Here is a 26,016-nt window from a genome sequence, read left to right as displayed (position 1 = left end):
CAAATAATTATATTAGATCTAAATATACAATGTGTAGATTCAGTTATTACATAGCAACCAATCAGAATCGAGGTAATATTCATCAAGTATATTCTATAAAATGATAAGTAGAAGCTCATTGGCTGCTATGGGCAACTTCTCCACTGGTCCACTACTCCATTCTTTTCACTGCTTGATACATAAAATAGTCTTTGAAGTGTTAACTCTACACCAAAAATATGGGGGTCATATAGACCCGTTCGCGAGCAAAGGACGCTCGCAAACGGGTCGATGTTGCCCCATTGCGCATGCGCACGACGGAGGGAGCTCCGTCGTGCGAATGCTCGAGACCCGGACTGCGACAGCCAAGCTGTCGCTCCGGGTCTCGCACCAAAGGGGGCGTGCTGTCGATGTTGATTGACAGCACGCCCCCTTTGGTGGGCGTGCTGGGGGCGTGGCTGCCCATGGGAACGCCTACCGTCTGAAGCCGGCCCCACTGACATCACTAGTGATGTCAGTGGGAGTGATTTTGGCTCTGATAGAGCCAAAATCACTCCAGGGCTTGCGGCAGCGAGACCCTACCGCAGGGTCTCCGTCGCAAGCCTGATGGTCGCGATGGTCTTGACCATCGCGACCATCATCATGGACGCTCGCATAAGCTGTGGGTGATAACCCACAGCTATGCGAGCGTCCATGAGGACGCTCCTAAAACAGGTAGGAGGGCCCTGATTCAGAGCGAGCGCAGTGTATGCTGCTGTGGGTAATCGCGTGGCGCGATGCGTGCGCACGTTTGCAGCGCGATCGGCAAAAATCTAGCAGGCCACATGTGTATGTCACGAGACGCCTAATGCGACTAGGTGCTGTGTACTTTTCCCCCAATTTTGCTACTTTTTCCTTCATTGTGCTACTTTTTCCTCGGTTTTGCATCTAAGGGCCATATTCAATTAGTTTCGCCTCCGCAAAAAAGTTTTGCCTACACGACATTTTGCCTACATCGCGTGTTTTGTACGTGAAATCTTACCATGCGCCTCCCCACTATTCGCCCTATTCAATTACTAACCAGGCGAAAACAGCACGCGGTGAATGAAAAACAGGAGAAAAGTACTGTCAGAATAGGGGAAAGCAGTCTGAACCCCCCAAAAAGATGAACTAAGATTGAGGAGCAATGTAGAAGTGTTCCAATAGCCATAATAAAACTATTTAGCTAGTTTTTATGCTTGTCCCCCCATTTATTACTTTTTCGACCCCACAATGAAAGTAATTTTTGGGGGTGTTCTTAAGCTTTTCCCCTTGATTTTTTGACACGGTTGTCCTTTGGGGGGGCTGTCCCAAGGGTTCTGAGTGGTTTCCCCACGTTTGCACCCCAAAATAAAAATGTTGCACTTCTTTTCTCCGGCTATTCTTAGGCGAATCTTTTTCGCCTATTACATTGCATTGAGTTTCCACGTAGGCGAAAACCGTCTGGAATTGAATTGTGAGAAGTTCCGACCACGCGAATAGCCCCGATCGGCGATACTTTTACGCGGAAAACGGCTTTTCACTTCTAATTGAATATGGCCCTAAGTCCACAAATAGTGTACCAGGTACTAAGGATGACTTTTTTTTGTTGCAAAGAAACTGGTATAAAGTCACAGCTTAAGCATAATGATGCATGACGAGGGTCACTTGTATTTGACCTGTCTTTTGCTTGTTTAACCTGGATTGTATACTTTTTCCTTAACTTTGCCTCGAAGTTTGCTTATAACGTACTAGGTACTTAGGATTATTGTTTTGGTGTAGCTAAGTAGTAAAGTCCATGGCACGATAAACGGTGCTATTTGCCGCGATTTGAGTATAGGCGGTAAATCTACTAAAGTGAGAATTTTTAGAAGTGAATTTTAAAAGAGATGTTGCCCATAGCAACCAATCAGATTCTATTTAACATTTAACTAGCACCTTCTAAGATAATAGCTTGAATCTGATTGGTTGCTATGGGCAACATCTCTTCTAAAACTCACTTCTAAAAACTCTCCTTTAGTAAATTTACCACTAGGGGGCATATTCAATATGGGAGCGAAAAGTCCGTGCTGACTTTTTGCTCCACATCGGAGGTTTGAGTGGGGACATAGTATCGGGCGCGTGCCCGCTTATCCCCGTATTCAATTTAAAAGGTGCGAAATCGGGACCCGGCGAAAAAACTCACTGGCAAAAAGTCCTCTGAATTTTCGGGAATTGATCCTGGCACACCCCAAACTATGTCCTGACATGGGGAATCACTATAGGTACCCCCGATTTGGCCTTCTGCATATTGTCGAGATTTTTAAGTAGCCGCGGCATGTGCATAAAAGCGGCTATGAAGAAGTGGTGAAGAATAGCACTTTGCTTTTTTTGGGGGGGGGGGAATAACTATTTCCTACAAATTTGGGATACATCAACTTGGGTGCAAGCATATTTTTAAGTCTCTAAAATGCATTTTGAAAATTCTTCAAAAATGCACCTGCCGCTACCACCCGCATTCTTTTAAACACCTTCCGCATACTTGGGAACCCCCCCTGAATTAATTTTGTTAGTTAAAACCTTGTTCCCTATATTTTTTACCCCAAAAGTAAAATAATTTTTTTGGGGTGTCCCTAATTTTTTTTTTTACTTTTTTGGCACAGTTAATTTTTAGGGGCTATTTCCAGGGGTGCAGGTTCTTTTTTTTAAGCCTGCACCCCTAAATCCCAATTCTGAACTTTTTTTCACCTGCTGAAAGCAGGCGAAAAATTATCCCCGTTTTTTGACATTGACTTTTTGCACCGGCGAAAAGTCAATGAAATTGAATACGGGGATATTGGAAATAGGCGAAAATTACGTCATCGACGATAAATTATCGCCAAAAACTGACTTTTCGCCCCATTTTGAATATGGCCCTAGGTGTATGTGGACACATCTAAATACGTTTCCAACATCTGATTAAAAGAAATGAAGGGACTTTCTAGTATACTACTAAATGATGAACACTATGAGGGTGGTATGTATCTTATATTGCAAATAGAATCAATAGATCCAGACTAGAGATGAGCGGTTCCGTTCTACTCAGTTCTTTTCGCCAAATTAGCACAAGTTCGGATTTATCTTATTGGCTATCCAAAACACGCGAGAGCTGGATAGTCAATAAGAGGCCGTTTTCCAGATCCAAACATAACAGTGTAAAACTGAACCGCTCATCTGTTATCGCTCCCCTATTTGCATGCATACCAGTGGCTTTTAATGCCTGTATGCATGAATACTTACCTGCCGGGACAGCTTCCAATGTAGAGCTGTCCCGGCGAAGTACCGACTTCTTGGTTTATGTCCGGGATTCCGAATATGTATGTGCAGCCCCAGCCCAGTGCATGAGCAAGCTGTTGGGGAACCGAGAGGGATCCAGGGACTTCTTATGAGAAGAAGCCCATAGGCTTCTATAGGCAACGCCATCTGTAGAGGGTTTTACCGCATTTTTAGCAATGATACATCCCGCCCTGGGGCTGATTCACAGTTGCATGCTAGTCAGCCACAATTACATTCGAACTGAGTGAACGGAACTTAATGCAGACACATTTCCATTTGCAGAGCTTTACGCGTCTATGTGAACACCAGGGGTATTTCTATAATGGGTGCAGAGTGTATGAGGTACACGGGTCCCTGGTGACCGCATCACCAAGAACTAAGCGATTGTGGAAATAGCCATTATCATTATTACTCATGTGCACCAGCCCTATACCTGATGCAAGAGATGTGTCTGAAATCAGACGGATTTCTGCAAACTCAGAATCGCAATTCTGCCAAAACGGACATGACACTTCCGCGTTCAACTCAGCCTATGAGCAAATGCCCCATTGCCACCAATTACGACTATTGTTTAAACTTACAAGATCCATGAATGAGCCCCTATCTCCCTCTGTATCTGATCTACCGACCACAATGTCAGTCATTTATGTAGCTATGTTGAAATTAATTCCTATAATTTTGCTATCAGACTGAATGACTGGTTTGGGCTATGTACGGCCAGCATTACTCAGGGAATAGGTATGTTGGACTATCACTGAGAACAGAAGCATGCATATAAATTTTCTGTTATTTAGGTACATGTGCAATATGAAATACTGGGTACTTTCCTGTCATGGAGCAGGTGTGACCTAGTATATTGTCATTTCATCTCTGTATGTACAGTCAGGTCCATAAATATTGGGACATTGACAGAATTTTCAGATTTTGGCCTCTATTCACCACCACAATGGTTTTGAAATGAAACAAACAAGATGTGCTTTAACTGCAGACTTTCAGATTTAATTTGAGGGTAATTACATCCAAATCGGGTGAACGGTGTGGGAATTACAACGGTTTCTATATGTGCCTCCCACTCTTTAAGGGGCCAAAAGTTATGGGACTATCAACTCAGAAGCTATTTCATGGACAGGTGTGGGCTATTCCCTTGTTATTTCATTATCAATTAAGCAAGTAAAAGGTCTCGAGTTGATTCTAGGTGTGACATTTGCATTTGGAATCAGTTGATGTCGACTCTCAATATGAGATCCAAAGAGCTGTCACTATCAGTGAAGCAAGCCATCATTAGGCTGAAAAATCAAAACAACCCATCAGAGAGATAGCGAAAACATTAGGTGTGGCCAAATCAACTGTTTGGAGCATTCTTATAAAGAAAGAACACTCCGGAGAGCTCAGCAACACCAAAAGACCCGGAAGACCACAGAAAACAACTGTGGTGGATGACAGAAGAATTATTTTCCTGGTGAAGAAAAACCCCTTCACAACAGTTGGCCAAATCAAGAACACTCTCCAGGGGGTAGATGTATATGTGTCAAAGTCAACAATCAAGAGAAGACTTCACAAGAGTGAATATAGAGGGTTCACCACAAGATGCAAACCATTGGTGAGCCACAAAAACAGGAAGACCAGATTAGAGTTTGCCAAACAACATCTAAAAAAGCCAATACAGTTCTGAAACAACATCCTATGGCCAATACAGTTCTGAAACAACATCCTATGGACAGATGAGACAAAGATCAACTTGTACCAGAGTGATGGGAAGAGAAGTAAAGGAACTGCTCATGATTCAAAACATACCACCTCATCAGTGAAGCATGGTGGTGGTAGTGTCATGGTGTGGACATGTATGGCTGCCAATGGAACTGGTTCCCTTGTATTTATTGATAATGTGACTGCTGACAAAAGCAGCAGAATGAATTCTGAAGTGTTTCGGGCAATATTATATGCTCATATTCAGTCAAATGCTTCAGAACTCATTGGCCGATGCTTCACAGTGCAGATGGACAATGACCCGAAGCATACTGCAAAAGCAACCAAAGAGTTTAAGGCTAAAAAGTGGAATGTTATGCAATGGCCAAGTCAATCCCCTGACCTGAATCTGATTGAGCATGCATTTCACTTGATGAAGACAAAACTGAAGGGAAAATGCCCCAAGAACAAGCAGGAACTGAAGACATTTGCAGTAGAGGCCTGGCAGAGCATCACCAGGGATGAAACCCAGCATCTGGTGATGTCTATGCGTTCCAGACTTCAGGCTGTAATTGCCTGCAAAGGATTTGCAACAAAGTATTAAAAAGTGAAAGTTAGATTTAGGATTGTTTAGTTTGTCCCATTACTTTTGGCCCCTTAAAAAGTGGGAGGCACATATAGAAACCGTTGTAATTCCTACACCGTTCCCCTGATTTGGATGTAATTACCCTCAAATTAAACCTGAAAGTCTGCAGTTAAATCACATCTTGTTTGTTTCATTTCAAAGCCATTGTGATGGTGAATAGAGGCCAAAATAGGAAAATTCTGTCAATGTCCCAATATTTATGCACCTGACTGTATATTAAAATTCATGTTACCATTTATAGATCTATTTTTTTGCTCAGTAGACACAGATAAGGTAACTTGAGGTAGACCTTCAGCCATCTTTAGTCACAATAAATCTTTTCTGCAGTCATAGCAGCTGACATGAACTATGCAAATAATTATATTAGATCTAAATATACAATGAGGACATTCAGTAATTACATAGCAACCAATCAGAATCGAGGTAATATTCATCAAGTATATTCTATAAAATGATAAGTAGAAGCTCATTGGTTGCTATGGGCAACTTCTCCACTGGTCCACTACTCCATTCTTTTCACTGCTTGATACATAAATAGTCTTTGAAGTGTTAACTCTACACCAAAAATATGTTCAAAAACTACTGTGCACAGATTTTTCATGGCCATCTTGGAAGACTAATAGATATCTATCCAGGTTTCCTTATAATAAAAGGTAAATTTAACCATATACAGGTGTGTCCTCATACACCTATCTCTTTTTCGCCATGCAGATGTGTTTTGCTACGTTTGCTGCACACGCAAATCGTGCCACACATGGCGTGAGGCATGTGCCCGCGAGCAGACACGTGAACTGCGTTCGCACCCACGCCACCATCGGAATGCACTGTGCAATCGCAGTGCACGCCATAGCGCAGTGTATGCTGCTGTGGGTAATCGCTTGGCGCGATGCGTGCGCACGTTTGTAGCGCGATCTGCAAAAATGTAGCAGGCCACATGTGTATGTCACGAGTCGCCTAGTGCGACTAGGTGCTGCATACTTTTCCCCCAATTTTGCTACTTTTTCCTTCATTGTGCTACTTTTTCTCGATTTTGCATCTAAGGGCCATATTCAATTAGTTTCGCCTCCGCAAAATAGGTTTTGCCTACACGACATTTTGCCTACATCGTGTGTTTTGTACGCAAAATCTTACCGTGCGCCTCCCCACTATTCGCCCTATTCAATTACTAACCAGGCGAAAACAGCACGCGGTGAATGTAAAACAGGCGAAAAGTACTGTCAGAATAGGGGAAAGCAGTCTGAACCCCCCAAAAAGATGAACTAAGATTGAGAATCAATGTAGAAGTGTTCCAATAGCCATAATAAAACTATTTAGCTAGTTTTTATGCTTGTCCCCCCATTTTTTACTTTTTCGACCCCACAATGAAAATACTTTTTTGGGTGTTCTTAAGCTTTTCCCCTGGATTTTTTGACACGGTTGTCCTTTGGGGGGGCTGTCCCAAGGGTTCTGAGTGGTTTCCCCACGTTTGCACCCCAAAATAAAAATGTTGCACTTCTTTTCTCCGGCTATTCTTAGGCGAATCTTTTTCGCCTATTACATTGCATTGAGTTTCCACGTAGGCGAAAACTGTCTGGAATTGAATTGTGAGAAGTTCCGACCACGCGAATAGCCCCGATCGGCGATACTTTTACGCGGAAAACGGCTTTTCACTTCTAATTGAATATGGCCCTAAGTCCACAAATAGTGTACCAGGTACTAAGGATGACTTTTTTTGTTGCAAAGAAACTGGTATAAAGTCACAGCTTAAGCATAATGATGCATGACGAGGGTCACTTGTATTTGACCTGTCTTTTGCTTGTTTAACCTGGATTGTATACTTTTTCCTTAACTTTGCCTCGAAGTTTGCTTATAACGTACTAGGTACTTAGGATTATTGTTTTGGTGTAGCTAAGTAGTAAAGTCCATGGCACGATAAACGGTGCTATTTGCCGCGATTTGAGTATAGGCGGTAAATCTACTAAAGTGAGAATTTTTAGAAGTGAATTTTAAAAGAGATTTTGCCCATAGCAACCAATCAGATTCTACTTAACATTTAACGAGCACCTTCTAAGATAATAGCTTGAATCTGATTGGTTGCTATGGGCAACATCTCTTCTAAAACTCACTTCTAAAAACTCTCCTTTAGTAAATTTACCACTAGGGGGCATATTCAATATGGGAGCGAAAAGTCTGTGCTGGACTTTTTGCGCCACATCGGAGGTTTGAGTGGGGACATAGTATCGGGCACGTGCCCGCTTATCCCCATATTCAATTTAAAAGGTGCGGAATCGGGACCCAGCGAAAAACTCACTGGCAAAAAGTCCTCTGAATTTTCGGGAATTGATCCTGGCACACCCCAAACTATGTCCTGACATGGGGAATCACTATAGGTACCCCCGATTTGGCCTTCTGCATATTGTCGAGATTTTTAAATAGCTGCGGCAGGTGCATAAAAGCGGCTATGAAGAAGTGGTGAAGAATAGCACTTTGCTTTTTTTGGGGGGGGGGAAATAACTATTTCCTACAAATTTGGGATACATCAACTTGGGTGCAAGCATATTTTTAAGTCTCTAAAATGCATTTTGAAAATTCTTCAAAAATGCACCTGCCGCTACCACCCGCATTCTTTTAAACACCTTCCGCATACTTGGGAACCCCCCCTGAATTAATTTTGTTAGTTAAAACCTTGTTCCCTATATTTTTTTATTTTTAACCCCAAAGTAAAATAATTTTTTTGGGGTGTCCCTAATTTTTTTTTTACTTTCTTGGCACAGTTCATTTTTAGGGGCTATTCCCAGGGGTGCAGGTTATTTTTTTGTTAAGCCTGCACCCCTAAATCCCAATTCTGCACTTTTTTTCTGAAAAGCAGGCGAAAAATTATCCCCGTTTTTTTACATTGACTTTTTGCACCGGCGAAAAGTCAATGAAAATGAATACGGGGATTTTGGAAATAGGCGAAAATGACGTCATCGGCGATAAATTAGCGCCAAAAACTGACTTTCGCCCCATTTTGAATATGGCCCTAGGTGTATGTGGACACATCTAAATATGTTTCCAACATCTGTTTAAAAGAAATGAAGGGACTTTCGAGTATACTCCTAAATGATGAACACTATGGGGGTGGTATGTATCTTATATTGCAAATAGAATCAATAAATCCAGACTAGAGATGAGCGGTTCTGTTCTACTCAGTTCTTTTCACCAAATTAGCACAAGTTTGGATTTATCTTATTGGCTATCCAAAACACGCGAGAGCCGGATAGTCAATAAGAGGCCGTTTTCCAGATCCAAACATAACAGTGTAAAACTGAACCACTCATCTCTTATCGCTCCCCTATTTGCATGCATACCAGTGGCTTTTAATGCCTGTATGCATGAATACTTACCTGCCGGGACAGCTTCCAATGTAGAGCTGTCCCGGCGAAGTACCGACTTCTGGGTTTATGTCCGGGATTCCGAATATGCATGTGCAGCCCCAGCCCAGTGCATGAGCAAGCTGTTGGGGAACCGAGAGGGATCCAGGGACTTCTTATGAGAAGAAGCCCATAGGCTTCTATAGGCAACGCCATCTGTAGATGGTTTTACCGCATTTTTAGCAATGATACATCCCGCCCTGGGGCTGATTCACAGTTGCATGCTAGTCAGCCACAATTACATTCGAACTGAGTGAACGGAACTAAATGCAGACACATGTCCATTTGCAGAGCTTTACGCATCTATGTGAACACCAGGGGTATTTCTATAATGGGTGCAGAGTGTATGAGGTACACGGGTCCCTGGTGACCGCATCACCAAGAACTAAGCGATTGTGGAAATAGCCATTATCATTATTACTCATGTGCACCAGCCCTATACCTGATGCAAGAGATGTGTCTAAAATCAGACGGATTTCTGCAAACTCAGAACAGCAATTCTGCCAAAACGGACATGACACTCCCGCGTTCAACTCAGCCCCATTGCCACCAATTATGACTATTGCTTAACCTTACAAGATCCATGAATGAGCCCCTATCTCCCTCTGTATCTGATCTACCGACCACAATGTCAATCATTTATGTAGCTATGTTGAAATTAATTCCTGTAATTTTGCTATCAGACTGAATGACTGGTTTGGGCTATGTACGGCCAGCATTACTCAGGGAATAGGTATGTTGGACTATCACTGAGAACAGAAGCATGCATATAAATATTCTGTTATTTAGGTACATGTGCAATATGAAATACTGGGTACTTTCCTGTCATGGAGCAGGTGTGACCTAGTATATTGTCATTTCATCTCTGTATGTACATGTAGATATGGTAGTATGGAATGGAGTCATATTGCTGTAAAGTGAAGGGACTCGTTCCTGTCACATTAGGCCACGCCCCTGCAGGCCTGTGCCAGGGAGGAGCTGAGCCTATGGGAACGACCAGAACATCCTAAGGACGCTCCAGGCGGCTTTCTAGGCTGCAGGGTGCCTCCAAATGCTGGTGCTACTGGGGAGCTTGGCACCACTTGCCCACCCCTAGTTAAGACCCTGCGCCTCGGTTCTAACTATAACACACATCTGAACTGTTCAAGTCACCCCCATTCCTCGCAAAATCACACCCCTTCCAGCTTGCAAACGTAGGGACTGTTGGCCGCCATGGGCACGACAAGAGTGAAATAATTTTGTTGACAAATGAGTCTTGAAATAAATGCCCCTTTTTATTGTACGTTTTCCTACAGCTATTTTATTCTATTGTAGATTTAGAAGATTACGTGCAGTTTACTTGCCATTAGCTGCTTGGATGGTTATCACTGCCACCATTAACTTACACCTTTTTGCAATCATTGCTGCTGTAAGTGTAATCATCTCCCTGGTGTGACAAATGGTCTAGTTCAGCTCCAGTGCACACGTTCCCGGCAATCACGTAGAAGCAGCACCGTACCGCTGGGATACGGTGATTCCAACTAGAGTGTGGCTGCATATGACTCATCCCGGCACTGCGGCTCCTCTGTGCATCTCGGATGATATATCACATGGAAGATGAGTTACACTAACTCATTATAAAAGGATGGCGGACTCATAATGTTTAGCCTCAAAGGTAAATACAAAACTATACTGAGTACATATATACATCCCTGGGTATTTATGTGATATACATGCTTATCTTGCTCTGATTGTATTGGGAGACTGAGAATTCTCCTTCGGCACATTGGATTCTGGAGACTGCATACTGCCATTAAACAGCTTATGGAAATTGCAAAACGAACTGGGAGCGCTATATCACAAAAGAGGTTTAATTGATAAACACTGTATCATACATAATAGATATCAATAAATATAAAAGACGCACTGTGGCCACAGGAAAATAAATAAATAAATAAAAAGGATTAAGCATGCATGGAAAAAGTGGGGGTAGTCAGTAATAAATGAATAATGCTGTATAAAAATGCCCGTTATGTTTGTCCGAATGGTTAATGGAGCCTCAAAAAGACTTCTTATTCACTTCATCTGTAAACTGCATAATGCAGAAGCAATGTCTATAATTGAAACGACTGTGAAACTTTGTAGCAAAACAAAAAATCTGTCCAGTATTCTTGAGAATGTATAATCAAATCCACCAGTCCGCATTAGGACATAAACTCCATGCTGAGGGAATGGTAAATACCGTATTGCTGATATCAGCGTGGACCTCTGGAGTGGCCTCCTCGTGTGTCCTATGGCAGAAGGATCCCTATATCTGCCGTGGGTCCTGTCGCATGGAGTCAAGGGGATGTGGTGCGGCGTGGATTAGCCGCCGGCTGTATTTGCCTCTGAGGAAACAGCCGGTGATTTTTGGCTGAGAAACGCGTTGGGTCTGAACACCTCCGCACGTTGGTGCACCCAGGACTCTCATTGCATCCCCACTTGAATCTTCTTATTTGATTCTCCAGCCGATTCCAGCAAATACTGCAGGACGGGCTTGCCTACCTTCTACCTTAGACGCTCATCGTGCGGATACAGCCAGCGGCTAACCCACGCCGCACCACATCCCCTTGACTCCATGCGACAGGACCCACGGCAGATATAGGGATCCCTCTGCCATAGGACACACGAGGAGGCCACTCCAGAGGTACACGCTGATATCAGCAATACGGTATTTACCATTCCCTCAGCATGGAGTTTATGTCCTAATGCGGACTGGTGGATTTGATTATATATTCTCAAGAATACCGGACAGATTTTTTTGTTTTGCTACAAAGTTTCACAGTCGTTTCAATTATAGACATTGCTTCGGCATTATGCAGTTTATGGAGCATACACACGGTCAGATTTGTCAGACTTGTCAGATTTGTCAGATGAACGATTGAACGATTTGAACGATTTTACCAAAGATTTGAACGATTTGAACGATTGAACGATTTTTGACTGCATTAAAATGAATGGAATCGTCCAAGTCTGACTGCAAATACATTAGATGTCAGATATCGTTATCTGACAAACGGGAACGCGCATCGTTGATCGTCCATCGTTCAGGCATGTCAGATATGTCAGATTTTCCTTCAGATATGAACGACTGAACGATTTTTAAATCGTTATCGTTCATATCTGAAGGAAAAATCTGACCGTGTGTATGCACCATTACAGATGAAGTGAATAAGAAGTCTTTTTGAGGCTCCATTAACCATTCGGACAAACATAACGGGCATTTTTAAACAGCATTATTAATTTATTACTGACTACCCCCCCTTTTTCCATGCATGCTTAATCATTTTATTTATTTATTTTCCTGTGGCCACAGTGCATCTTTTATATTTATTGATATCTATTATGTATGATACAGTGTTTATCAATTAAACCTCTTTTGTGATTATAGCGCTCCCAGTTCGTTTTGCAATTTCCATAGGCTGTATAGGGGTTAGCCACCTCCTTCCTGGTGAGCGGCTCTAAGAATCACATATTGCTTTGGTTGAAGCGCCCACTTAAATTTCCTTCTTTATGCCATTAAACAGAGCTACAAGGGGCAGGTACACATGCACCTCACAACCCCATTTCGGTGGGACAGTCCCGATTTCTCTTTTAATTCCGTATAAGTCACATATGCAGGGGCTAATACTGAGTTATAGGCAAAGCCGATGGTTTGGCACCCCTGACATGTTGGCATTGTAGGTAGCTGCCTAGTACGCCTCGTAGGTCCGGGCTCTCTTTTCACAGTTGTTACCATTGACGGTTTTACCATTGGCATTCCCTACTACCTCTATTATTTTCTGTCTATTCCACCATTTTTATTTCATTTATCCTATTTTTGTTACATTTTATTTCACTTTTTACTTGTACTTTTTACTGACAATATTAGTCATTACACATGTTAAAGACCACGCATAGGGATGATCCAGAGATGGCGGCTAATGCAGCCGCAATCGCAGCCGCTCCCTCATTAGCAGTGGCGGGAATATGCAAATGCTAATCTCAGCCTTCCCTTTTGTGCTCCCCTGTGTGATGGGGTGTACGAGCGCTGAGACGCCCACTTTCTGTCTGCGTGGTCTGTGCATTTGCCATGGAGATTGTAAACACTCCAACATTGACCGCACCATCGACACTTGCGGTGGCCTAGGGTCTAGTCTAGCTACTCTCCTCTAATCCAACTAACCATGGCCTCCGAGGCTGTGGATTTTAAACACTCAGGGATCGCAAACGTCATATCAAGTGTTAGCGATGCTGTACGCAAGTGTTAGTGATGAAGACCGCCATCGGACACTTGGTTTTGCACATGCGCAGTAAGAGTGTGCCGGTCTTTTTTTGCGCAGTAGCATAACATGGATTAACTGTGTAAATATCGGCCTGTGCCCATCTCTGAATCAGGCCCATAGTGCGCTTGTTCAGTACTTTATAATTACATTTTAGAGCCCGATGTTTTACCTCTGCACATGCCTCCCGATGTTTACCGCCAGGGTACACAGATAGAAACTGCATGGAGATCCATGCATAGTCTATAGATGTTTCTAGGTGGTAACGGGGGGATGTATACAAGTTACAGGCATGTCAGTGTCAGAGAGTGTAATGTACGATGGCCAGACTGATGGACCACCAATAAATCATCTTTGTACGCACATTGGCAGAAGCACGCTGCAGCCAGTGGGCATTTCTATAGGACTCCCATCAGCAACAGTATTAACAAAAAAACACAACCGCTACTGCAACTGCGTCCAACTCAGAATCGCCCCCAAAATGTCCTGATCAGACTACATTACTTTGGTCAAAAGTATTTATATGGTATATTTAAGTGGACTCTAACCCTAATGGTTCACTTCAACTATGTGTGATGTGCCCGTTCAGCACGCCGATTTCAGTTCACTCCCACCAAGGTACGACAATGAAGCCGCAATTTAGAGAGTGTTATAAATAGCAAATTTACAGGCATCTCTGCATCGTGGCACATTACGTCCGCAAATTGCAAGTAACTAAATAGACCCCTAAATGTTTTAATTTCAGTTAGTATGTAAATATTGATGGATGAAAGAAAACAAGTATTTTGTTATATGGTTTTACCTAGTTTCTATGATGGTGAGGATAAGCCAGCATACACGGCTTCTTATTCGGTACAGTTGCTACTATAAGCCTTCTCTTCCCCATTAACTCTTTGTTCTGCTCTCTTGTCTATCTTATTGGGATGTGATCCTCTCACATTATAATATCTTAAAGGCTTAATATTTTGATATTATAGATCCTTTAATCTGTTTCAACATCTTATTTAATAGGGTAATGCTATGCTATTTCTAATGACCAAATTTGAATGATCTCTCCCCATCTAGTTGATGTTACGGCACCAGGCATTCTCTACTTAGCCCATTGGTTCCCAAACTGTGTGCTGTGGCACCCTGGGGTGCCTAGCGACACTTGCAGGGGTGCCTCAGGTTGGTGGTCCAGCACCAAATCAAACTATTTCTGGTCAATGTAATGTAAAAATGTAATAAACAGAAGCGCAAACTTGTCCACCACTATATAACTGAGCCTAAGGATGACAGGTAAGCACAATTTGCTTATTTCTCAATAGCAAACTTTTGGCTTAGGGGTGCCGTGAAAACAATGCTGATACTCTAGGGAGTAAAGTTTGAGAACCACAGGGGTAATTCCATACTATGAGTTCCCCTTCTTACCAGGGCCAATAGCAGGCATTTGGTAGCACCTCATGGGCGGGATGCAGGAAGGGGAAAAATGCGGTCAAACCCTGAAAATGCAGGTTCTCATATTTCTCATATGCACCAAGCCCCGGAGGGCTTCTCTCTGCTGAGTGCTGATATAGGGATCCAATCGGATCCCTCCCGGCACATCCCGCGGTGCGTGCGTCCTTCTGCGCATGCGCAGAAGGACGCTGGAGGGGCTTCTGGGTCATAGACCCAGAAGTCCCTCTATCGCAAAGGGTCGCACTTACCAACAGAACGGTCCTTTGCGGTGATAGTCATGCATACCGGTGTTACCAACGTCGGCATGCATGCGATGACCGGCAGAATGCATCGCAAATGCAATGCGTCATGCATCCCGCCTTATGTCTCAGCGATGTCATTAGCTCATACTGAATTGATGGAAGACCCTTATGACTCAGTGACGTTATCGGGTCTTTGCGAATGAATAAACCATATTGTCATTGTCTAGTCCAGCCTAAGAAATGACTGCCATCACGCATGAGGTGCACTCTATTAAAAGCAAATCTGCAACAAATTCATTTAGCCTTTGTATTTACTGAACATTGAAATAAAAAATGTGAGATTGAACGATACTTAAAACAATAGTTATTTCCCTTAGGATCAGATTAACAGTAACATGAAATAGAAGCCTCTACTGTATCTCATGGTGTTTTTATTTATTTTTTTCCATCGAAAATTTTGCTATACAGATTTGCAACCATTATGTTTATCTAAAAGCATGTCACTAAAAATGCCAGTGAAATGTGGATATGAGCCTTCCTGGCTCATTGCCCAGAATAACACAAAAGGGTAACAAGACTTTTACCAACATTAAACTTGACAGAATTACCAGCGTTGCCACAGCAACAGTAGCCCAGATTAAAGTGACTAAGCACAAAATGAGAGATCACATGCGTCTGAATAAATAACTGAAATACCTATTTTCATGCTATATCCTCAGCAAAGCTGTGTGTTTTGTAAACGGTTGCAGGATGTTAATATTTTTGTACTAAAGTGATTAACATTTAAAAAATAATATGACAGAAAAACAGCATTTGTTACCTACACAGAACAAAGGAAGCCATTTTGTTTGCTCACCCAGGAAATACAGCACATGAGCACCCAATGAATATGTTACCTCATGAATATTGGCTATTATGCTGCTCATCAATGCACTAATTTCTAGTTAATTATTAGTGTAATATCGAGTTGCAAATGGTTCAATTCAATTAGGTACAAATTTCATGCGATGCCCGGCCATGATGTGCCATTTTAATATGCAGCAGCATAGATTGAGACATTAAAATACTCAATTTAGGGGCTACCATGAGTACGGCTGATGTGCACACTACGAAAGACTATTGTTTTTGAAAATAGTTTGTGGAGTGGTGTATAATCAGCAAAACATGAGCTAAAAGCTAATTATCATGACACAGCCATCCTGACAGACTTTATTGATGATTAATCTGGCATTCAGGGGAACCCTGTACAAATGGATTTTTCATTAAAAAAATATGTAATTACCATCCTCGCTCACACTCGGTGCACTCATGTACAGTTGGATACATTTTGCATAAAAAATGCGGGTGTGTACAAAGTGCTCCAAAATAGACGCAGCGGGGGGGAAGCGATGACACGATTCGCGCTGAATCATGTCATCGTGGCTCCGCCCCGTTTCACAATGCCTTTTCCGGCATTGTGACGAGGGGGCGGGGTCACAATGATGCTGGCCACACCCCCAAAACGCCATCATTGCCTGGCCACGCCCCCCCACAGAATGCAGGCATTCAGCTCCCTCCCGGAAGGAGGCAGCTGAATGTCGGCAAGTATGAGCTGGACACAATTTGACAGTAGGAGAAAACAGTATATGTCCCAGGTTTGTGTCAGGAGAATAACAAATGCGCCTCTTTTATACCAGGATGAAGCTTGTCTGTGCTAGTAGTAAATGCTAAAATTGCAGTACCCTATTTGTACACAACATAGTACTTCAATTACGTGTCATATACTTAAGACAGTGATACCTCTCTTCCACTAAAAACCCGGGTCCAACCCAGGTTAGACACCGTTTACACAGCACCGTCAATCTGGGTGATTCTCAGGTCAGCCCAGTTCACACTGAACCTGGGTCTGCCCTGCTAAACTTGTAAGGTCATAAAAAGTGGGAGGCGACTGGTCCACAACCACCAATCAGCTTAGTTTAGGCATGACCTAGGTCGGATAACCCGGGTTGCGCCGTTACACTGCACCATTACCCGGGTCCATCCTGGGTTCGACTCTGGTAGCTACCTGGGTTGATGCCAGGTCACTTGACACTGGTTATTTTTCAGGGATCCTTTTACACTGAGCTGCTACCCGGGTAGACCCAGCAATAACCCAAGTTTTTGCTCTGGTGTGAAAGGGTATAAATGTGTGACTGAGCAGTGTTATTAATAATTACTAAATCGATTACCACATACTTGCCTACTTTCCCAGAAGTTGCGAGAGGCTCCTGAGCCTTTTTTTTTTAGGTAGTCCCACGCACCGCCGGAAGAGTGGAAGGATCTCCCACATCACGCCCAATTCCTAATGAAGTGGGCAGGATGGGGAGATTATATGGGGAATTTGCAGGTCCGTATGGAGGGGCAGGGCTAAAATGATGCGAATCACGGCATTTAGCCCCACCCCCTCCTGGCGGACCCGTGAGTTTTACTTTGACAGGGGCGGGCCTAATGACGTGGAGAGCCCGCCCCGAAAGCTATCAGCTGCATCTCCTCTCTGGGCTTCTCCCGAAGAGGAGTTAAAGTCGGAAAGTATAATTTACCATGTAAAATATTATTAAGTACACAAACACAAGAAAAAGGTACTAATTCAGGTCAACTAAATACAGTATAAACATCTCTTGTCTTTCCACTTAAACAATATGCTCTTGTGGGCCTAGTATAGATTACAAATATAAAATAAAATAAATTCTGAATATTTCAGGATAAAAACAACAACAATACTCCCCACACAAGCGTTACCTTGACTGCATATTTAATAAAAATGCAGGCAATACCAAACCACTTAAGCTGGGTACACAATAGGCCGACACACCGAGCTAACGATTAGTAAGTGCATACACACTTACCAATCGTTCGGCCAATGTGTCTGCGCTGACATCACAACTGAGAGGACATTTAAATTTGCCCACTCAGTTGAGATGTCAGTCACCTCCAGGTCCCTGCACCAAATGTTCGGGTGGTCGCTCATACACATAGCCAGATGTGCCGGTATATCTGCAGGGCAGATGCTAGATGTCTATGAGCAACGTCATTCACAGATATATCATCCGTACACACCTGCCGATGCATTACGGATACATCACCCGTTGAATGGAATGGGCGATATATCTGTCAGTGTGTACCCAGCATTAGAGAAACTACAGTTCCATAAAGTTCAAACATAACCACTTCTAAATATGGAACATTGGTCCCCAACTCATGGCCCTTAAACAGATGCACTTGTGCCCTAACCATGCGGTATACGTTATACTGTAAGGAATGCTGTGCCTCTGAGGCTGTACTCTATATGTATGGTCAGTAAAACACCAAATAGGTAAAACACACAGAAACAGATCATATCTGCATCTTTCTGGAGCCTGTCTCCATGGTAACACAACTTCCTGAAAATGAAAATATCAAAGTATCAGTTAAGCTCCTGCCTAATGCTGTTTCCTCACTTCGTAATTGTCTTTTCAATAAAAGTCACAAGTTGCATCAATAATAAGTGAAGTACGCCACCTTAGCAATGGCAGAAGGTCATCAGGCCAGTTAATGAGTCCTGACACTGGAATGCAGTTAAAAATGCTGAGAAAATACATCTTGCTAAAATATGACATTATTATGATTAAAGACACATGCTTATGACAGCTATTACACTCCTAGCAGAACTTTTTGGGGGTACTCACAATTTCGTTTGCTTAATCATATTCTAATTTATCTTATTATTAGTAACTAATTTTAAATGTGGTCCTTATATTTATATATTTTACCCCTGTTCACTATTTAATGTTCTGCTTACCCAATGGTGGTTTATAAATAATGTACAGTATATATACATAAATAACAAAATTGACTGTTAATGATGACTGAAGTACAGTATCTGACAATAAAATATAGCACAATAACGCTATTGGTACGTATCGGATACAAAACAAATTTATGTGATATTTTCCCCCTACATAACAATTTAGGGACAATATTTTGCATTATTAACGTGTTGCATTATAAATGTGGTGTGCTGACAGTTTGCTAGCCATGTTCACTAATAATTTATAAATATGCAATTTTACCCTACGTGATTTTATTAATGTATACTTAAACTTTTAACCTGTTACTTGCACAGCACAAGATGTGGGGAGGATGGCAGTGTCTGCTGTACCCAGGCAAATGCTGGGAGCAATTTAATATGCCAAGAGCTGATTCAATTAAGCAACAGTTCTGCCGTAAAGGTTTCAAGCGACTTTGCGCTGCGCGTTACCTCCTGCTGGCTGATCTTTGCTCGCAGCCTATGGAGGTACAAGCAGAAATCAGTTACTGTAATGGGCTGATAAATGCACAGCGCCCTAAATTAGGAGTCCAACAACATTGGTACATGGATACATGGGGTCCCAGCGAAAATAAGACAGAGCACCACTGTTGTCACCCATACATCTTATCCTAGGAGTAAACTCATAAACTAGGCTATTTGCTATTAAATATAATGTAATAACGTATTGTAATTCCAAAAGGTTACCCTACTGGCTGCCAGCAGAGTGAGGTATAATATGGTGATGATTTAGTGATTACATTATTTCCAGTGTTAGGGTATTTCCAGTGTGAGGGGAACCCCACCAATACACAGTTGTTGAATACAGCAATAATGACAGATCCACAGTCAGTGAGTTGTCCATTCTCCAGCTAATCATTAACAGTATATAGCCCCTACATTAGCTGAGTTAAACCTGCTATAGATAGTTTCACACATTGACACTTCCATATTTTCCCAGCATTCCATACATTGACTCTTCAATAGTTTTCCAGTATTCCATACACTGACTCTTCCTTAGTTTCCCAGCAATCCATACATTGACACCTTCCATAATTGCCAAACATTCCATACATTGCTCTTTCCATAATTGCCTAGCATTCCACACATTGACGCTACCATAATTGTTCAACATTCCATAGTGACCCTTCTATACTGTAGTTACCCAGCATTCTATATAGCGACCCTTCCATAATTGTCCATCTTTCCACATTGACCCTTAGTTTACCAGCATTCCAGACACTGACCCTTTCATAACTGCTCAGCATTCCACACAGTGACCCTTCCATAGTTATCAAGCATTAAATACATTAACCCTTCCATAGTACAGCGTTCCATACAGTGACCCTGCCAGAATTGCCCAACATTCCATACAGTAACCCTTCCATAGTTGCCCAGCATGCCATACAGTGACCCTGCCATAGTTGCCCAACATTCCATACAGTGACCCTGCCATAGTTGCCCAACATTCCATACAGTGACTCTTCCATAGTTGCCCAGCTTTCCATACAGTGACCCCTCCATGGCTGACCAACATTCCATACAGTGCCCTCTCCATAGCTGCCTAAATTTCCCTACCATGATCCCTCCATAGTTGCCCAGCATTCCATATATAGTGACCTATCCATAGTTGCCCAGAATTCCATATAGTGACCTATCCATAGTTGCCCAGCATTCCATATAGTGACCTATAAATATTTGCCCAGCATTCCATGCAGCGACCCTTCCATGGTTGCCCAGTATTCCATACAGTGAGCATACAATAGTTGCCCAGCATTCCATATAGTTACCCCTCCATAGTCGCCCAGCATTCCATACAGTATCCTATTCAGTCACCCAGCATTCCATGATGACCCCTCCATAGTTGTCCAGCATTCCATACAGTGATACCTCCAGTTTCCCAGCTTTCCATACAGTGAGCCCCCCATATTCGCCCAGCATTCCATACAGTGACCCCTCCGTAATAGCCCAGCATTCCAGAGTTACTCCTCCATAGTCGCCCAGCATTCAATATAGTTACCCCTCCATAGTCGCCCAGCAATCCATACAGTATCCTATCCACAGTCAACCAGCATTCCATAGTGACCCCTCCATAGTTGACGAGCATTCCATACAGTAACCCTTCCATAGTTGCCCAGCATTCCATATAGTGACCTATCCATAGTCGCCCAGCATTCCATAGTGACCTATCCATAGCTGCCCAGCATTCCATACAGTGACCCCTCCATAGTTGCCCAACATTCCATACAGTGACCCCTCCATCGTTGCCCAGCATTCCATAGTCAGTGACCCCCTCAGTAGTCACCCAACATTCCAAACAGTGACCCCCTCCATAGTCACCCAGCATTCCATATAGTGACCCCTCCATAGTTGCCCAGAATTCCATGCAGTGACTCCTCCATGGTCGCCCAGCTTTCCATACAGTGACCCCTCCATGGTTGCCCAGCTTTCCATACAGTGACCCCTCCATAGTTGCCCAGCATTCCATACAGTGACCCCTCCATAGTTGCCCAGCATTCCATGCAGTGATCCCTCCATAGTCGCCCAGCTTTACATACAGTGACCCCTCCATAGTCGCCCAGCATTCCATATAGTTACCCCTCCATAGTAGTCCAGAATTCCATACAGTGACCCCTCCATAGTTGCCCAGCATTCCATACAGTGACCCCTCCATAGTTGCCCTGCTTCCCATACATTAACCCCTCCATGGCCGACTGGCACTCAGTGCCCCCTCCCACCTATGAGTGAGCCATGGCACAAGGAGTGACTGGTACAGGATGCACCTGCTATGCATAGGGTATAATAGAAGGTATAAAGGGTACCGGACCAGGCTTTCACCCTGATCTTGAGCTCTCCGTCCTGGGGCTCAGGCATCACTTTCCGGGCCACCCGCAGCTTGTTCAGCCCTCCAAACCCGGAGAGGAGCACGGCTCTCATATCCCTGCCGTCCCCGGCTCCTACTCCCTCGGCCGCTTCCTTCTCTATCATTTGCTCGGTCTCTTCGGTTATCTCCGGCCGCTCCTTGGCCATGGCTCCGGGCGCTGCTGCTGCTGTGTGATGGGATGCTCGGGCTTCAAGCACTGCTTCTCCGTTGTACCGTAATGCGCGCTCTAGCGGCGCGGTGGCCATCTCCGCCTCACTGCTCCCCGGGCAGAGCTGCGCGCCGTCTCCAGACATAGCCCTGGATGATGGCTTATAATGTGTGTGACATTCATGTGTGTAAAACGTGTGTGTGTCATGTATGTGTGTGTTATATATATATCTGTGTGGCATGTTTGTGATGGTGTATGTGTGTGGGGGGGGGTGTTAGGCGAAACGCAGGTGTGCCAGTGCGTTTGAACACTGTGGCAGGGGCATGCATAAATTAGCCACTGCGATGCCACACGCAGCTTGTGTACTCACTGTTTTGGATGAGGTTAGCAATTTCTAAGTAAGGTCAGAGCTTGTGCAAGTGTGCGTGAGGCTGCGATGGTACTCGATGTTACCAGTGCCGAAATTAGGATTTTTGTCGCCCGGGGCAAGGCCATAATTTGGCGCCCCCCCAAAAAAACACAACATAGAAGACGAAAATGGTGTGTGGTTTTGTGACACAGTAATGCCCCTTATAACACATTATCCCACAGTAATGTCCCTTACTACACATGCCACAGTAATGTCCCTTATAAGTTATAACACGTTCTGTCACAGTAATCCCCCTTACAACACATTATGCCACACAGTAATGTCCCTTACAACACATTATGCCACAGTAATGTCCCTTATAACACATTCTGCCACAGTAATACCCCTTATAACACATTATGCCACAGTAATACCATTTACAACACATTATGCCACAGTAATGCCCCTTATAACACATGTCATACAGTAATGCACCCTACAACACATTATGCCACACAGTAATGTCCCTTACAACACATTATGCCACAATAATGTCCATTATAACACATTATGCCACAGTAATGCCCATTATAAAACATGCCACACAGTAATGTCCTTTACAACACATTATGCCACACAGTAATGCCCTTTACAACACATTATGCCACACAGTAATGCCCTTACAACACATTATGCCACACAGTAATGTCCCTTACAACATATTATGCCACAGTAATGTCCTTTATAACACATTATGCAACAGTAATATCCCTTACAACACAGTATGTCACAGTAATGTCCCTTATAACACATTATGCCACAGTAATGTCCCTTACAACACAGTCTGTCACAGTAATGTCCCTTATAACACATTATGCCACAGTAATGTCCCTTATAACACATTATGCAACAGTAATATCCCTTACAACACAGTATGTCACAGTAATGTCCTTTATAACACATTATGCAACAGTAATATCCCTTACAACACAGTATGTCACAGTAATGTCCCTTATAACACATTATGCAACAGTAATATCCCTTACAACACAGTATGTCACAGTAATGTCCTTTATAACACATTATGCAACAGTAATATCCCTTACAACACAGTATGTCACAGTAATGTCCCTTACAACACAGTCTGTCACAGTAATGTCCCTTATAACACATTATGCCACAGTAATGTCCCTTATAACACATTATGCCACAGTAATGTCCCTTATAACACATTATGCCACAGTAATATCCCTTACAACACAGTATGCCACAGTAATGTCCTTTATAACACATTATGCAACAGTAATATCCCTTACAACACAGTATGTCACAGTAATGTCCCTTATAACACATTATGCCACAGTAATGTCCCTTACAACACAGTCTGTCACAGTAATGTCCCTTATAACACATTATGCCACAGTAATGTCCCTTATAACACATTATGCCACAGTAATATCCCTTATAACACATTATGCCACAGTAATGCCCCTTATAACACATTGTCACACAGTAATTTCCCTTATAACTAGGGATGTGCAGGCTCGGATAGGTTCGAGTTTGCACGTGGAGTTCGGATTTTTCCCTCCAAAAAAACGGAACTCAGAAAGAGGCAAAACGTCATCTTGCACGGACGAACATCATCATTCCTGGAAGTCCAGGAATGATGATGTTCGTCCGTGCAAGATGACGTTTTGCCTCTTTCTGAGTTCCGTTTTTTTGGAGGGAAAAATCCGAACTCCACGTGCAAACTCGAACCTATCCGAGCCTGCACATCCCTACTTATAACACACTCTGGCTTAATGTATAAGGGGCATTACTGTTGCACAGTATTGCTCTATATACATTATTCCACAGTAATGAAAGTTTAATAAAGGCTATTGAAACAACTTAAGTACCCCAAACAGTTTTATTAGGGCTATTCGGACACATCTACATTGATCCCTAATGATAGTGCATCTTTTGGGGGGGTTCAGGCTGGTTTCCCCAAATCTGACAGCACTTTCTGCCTGTTCTGAATTTGCCGCTGGCCGATATAGCGTGTTTTGCAATTGAATACGGCAAATTGTGGGGATGCGCATGATAAGTTTTCGCACCCAAAAGACGCGATGTCGGCGAAAAGTCCGGCAGACAAAACTTTTCCGCGGGTGTGAAACTAATTGAATACCGCCCATAGGCTCCTTACACATTTTGCCACAGTAAGGCTTCTTTTACATTAAGCCACAGTAAGGTCCCATCTCCCTTACCTATGAGGGTTGTGCGGTGGTTGAGGTCGGGGTGGCGTGGGACAGGGCTGCTACACGCTGGGGAACTGTCAGTACTGCCGTCATTGTAATGTGGCGCCGCTCGCAAACCAATTGGACCTCACTCAAGTCCGGCATCTGGGTCACATGCCCCCTTAACCCCCCTAGTTGCGGCCCTGATGTTACTGCTGGTTTCGCAGTCTTGCTAAGCATTACGGATGTGTGTAACGTAAGGTGGGTGTCCTTATGTTGTGCTGCGACAGAAAGTGATCGCAGAGGATTAGCATATCTTCACAGTGAAACTGCGTGCGTAATCGCTATTGCATTCGCAGTTGTAATCCATACTGAGGGCCTGATTCAGCAAGGAACGCAAAGGAGAGAACGCACGCAGTTGGCCGATGTTTTTGCACTGCGCATGTGTATGCATCGCATTGCGCGTGCACGAACTAGCCAGTATGTTCGGGTTATGGTACGCTGGCTACGCGCAGTGTGTATGCAGACCCTTCCGAAATTGATTGACAGGAAGTGCCGTTTGTGGGTGGTGACAGGGTGTGGTCAGGTGAACGCAGGCGTTATAACGCCGTTATAGGGGCGTGCATAATTAAGGCAGTGTGGCGGCATACGCAGCTATACCATAAGCTGTACACAGGTAGCAGCCAGAATCCTGTGGCAGGTCAGGTCAACCACTATTATGCTAATGGGTCAGATGGTTCTTGATGTTATCGATGTTTACGCTATCTTGCGTACTGCTCAGGTTGTGAGTAACGGGAGATGGGCGGCTTAATATGGAGCTGGGCGTCTGCATCTTGGGCTGCGGCCTCCGTGCGTGTGCATTGATTAGCATATTCTTGCAGTGGACGGGTGTGTGCGTCTGCATCCGTGCGTTCCTTGCTAAATCAGGCCCAGTGTGTGTATGCGTGGCATGTATGTGTTTGCGTGAACCTATATTTTTGAGTGTACTGTATGTGTGTGACATGTATAAGTGTCCTCTTTTGGCTTTAACAGGTCTATTTATTATTCTGTGATCAGTAAAAGGATGGCTATTGCAGCAACTTTGTCAACTTTATTAGTGGGATTGGGGCCCATTTATCAATAATCACATTTGGACTGCAATCTGGGCGTGATATTAACGCCCATGACATACTTGCCTACACTCCCGGAAGTCGCGAGAGGCTCCTGATTTTTCAGGTAGCCCCCTGATAACACAGGAACACGTGGTCGCACATATTCCTTCAGCAATTCACGAATATATGCATGTTTATGTTCGTTTATTTTTCTCTGTATTGCAATGTAGAATATATAAAAAATGTTTAAGATGATAGTCAGTATTAGTATAGTTGTGTGAGGTGCAGCTGGGTCGCATTTGTGGAATGGTCTCAGCCCTGGAGAGGATTAAGGTCTACCCTTCCCCCTCCAAAGTAAATAGATGAGTCCCTGTAGCATCAGCCATTTAGTTTAATATTTTATCCAAAGGTGTCTTAATGATGTATTAATAAGTATATAGAGATTAGTGTTTAGTTCTATGCAGGTGTGATTAACTGCGGAGATATGGATAAATTATAACTGATGAAGTAGACATTTATTTTAATGGTTCAGAAAATAAAGACTTGTAGGTTTAAATCTGTGTCAGTTTTAAC

At 43.3% G+C, this 26,016-nt stretch overlaps 1 protein-coding gene across 1 annotated transcript in view; it reads right to left on the bottom strand.

The window, feature by feature from the left end:
* VAT1L (vesicle amine transport 1 like) overlaps window positions 1–21,895 on the bottom strand; it is an 87,171-nt gene extending 65,276 nt beyond the window's left edge. Inside the window, exon 1 of the mRNA XM_088476798.1 lies at window positions 21,583–21,895. Coding sequence (XP_088332924.1) covers window positions 21,583–21,884 — 302 coding nt within the window. The 5' untranslated portion in view covers window positions 21,885–21,895. The remainder of the gene's footprint in view (window positions 1–21,582) is intronic.
* Window positions 21,896–26,016: the final 4,121 nt, after the last annotated feature.

Source organism: Taudactylus pleione, unplaced genomic scaffold (assembly GCF_031769625.1).
Source record: "Taudactylus pleione unplaced genomic scaffold, aTauple2 ptg000195l, whole genome shotgun sequence".
Lineage (NCBI taxonomy): Eukaryota > Metazoa > Chordata > Amphibia > Anura > Myobatrachidae > Taudactylus > Taudactylus pleione.
This window is presented reverse-complemented; position numbering and strand designations above follow the sequence as displayed.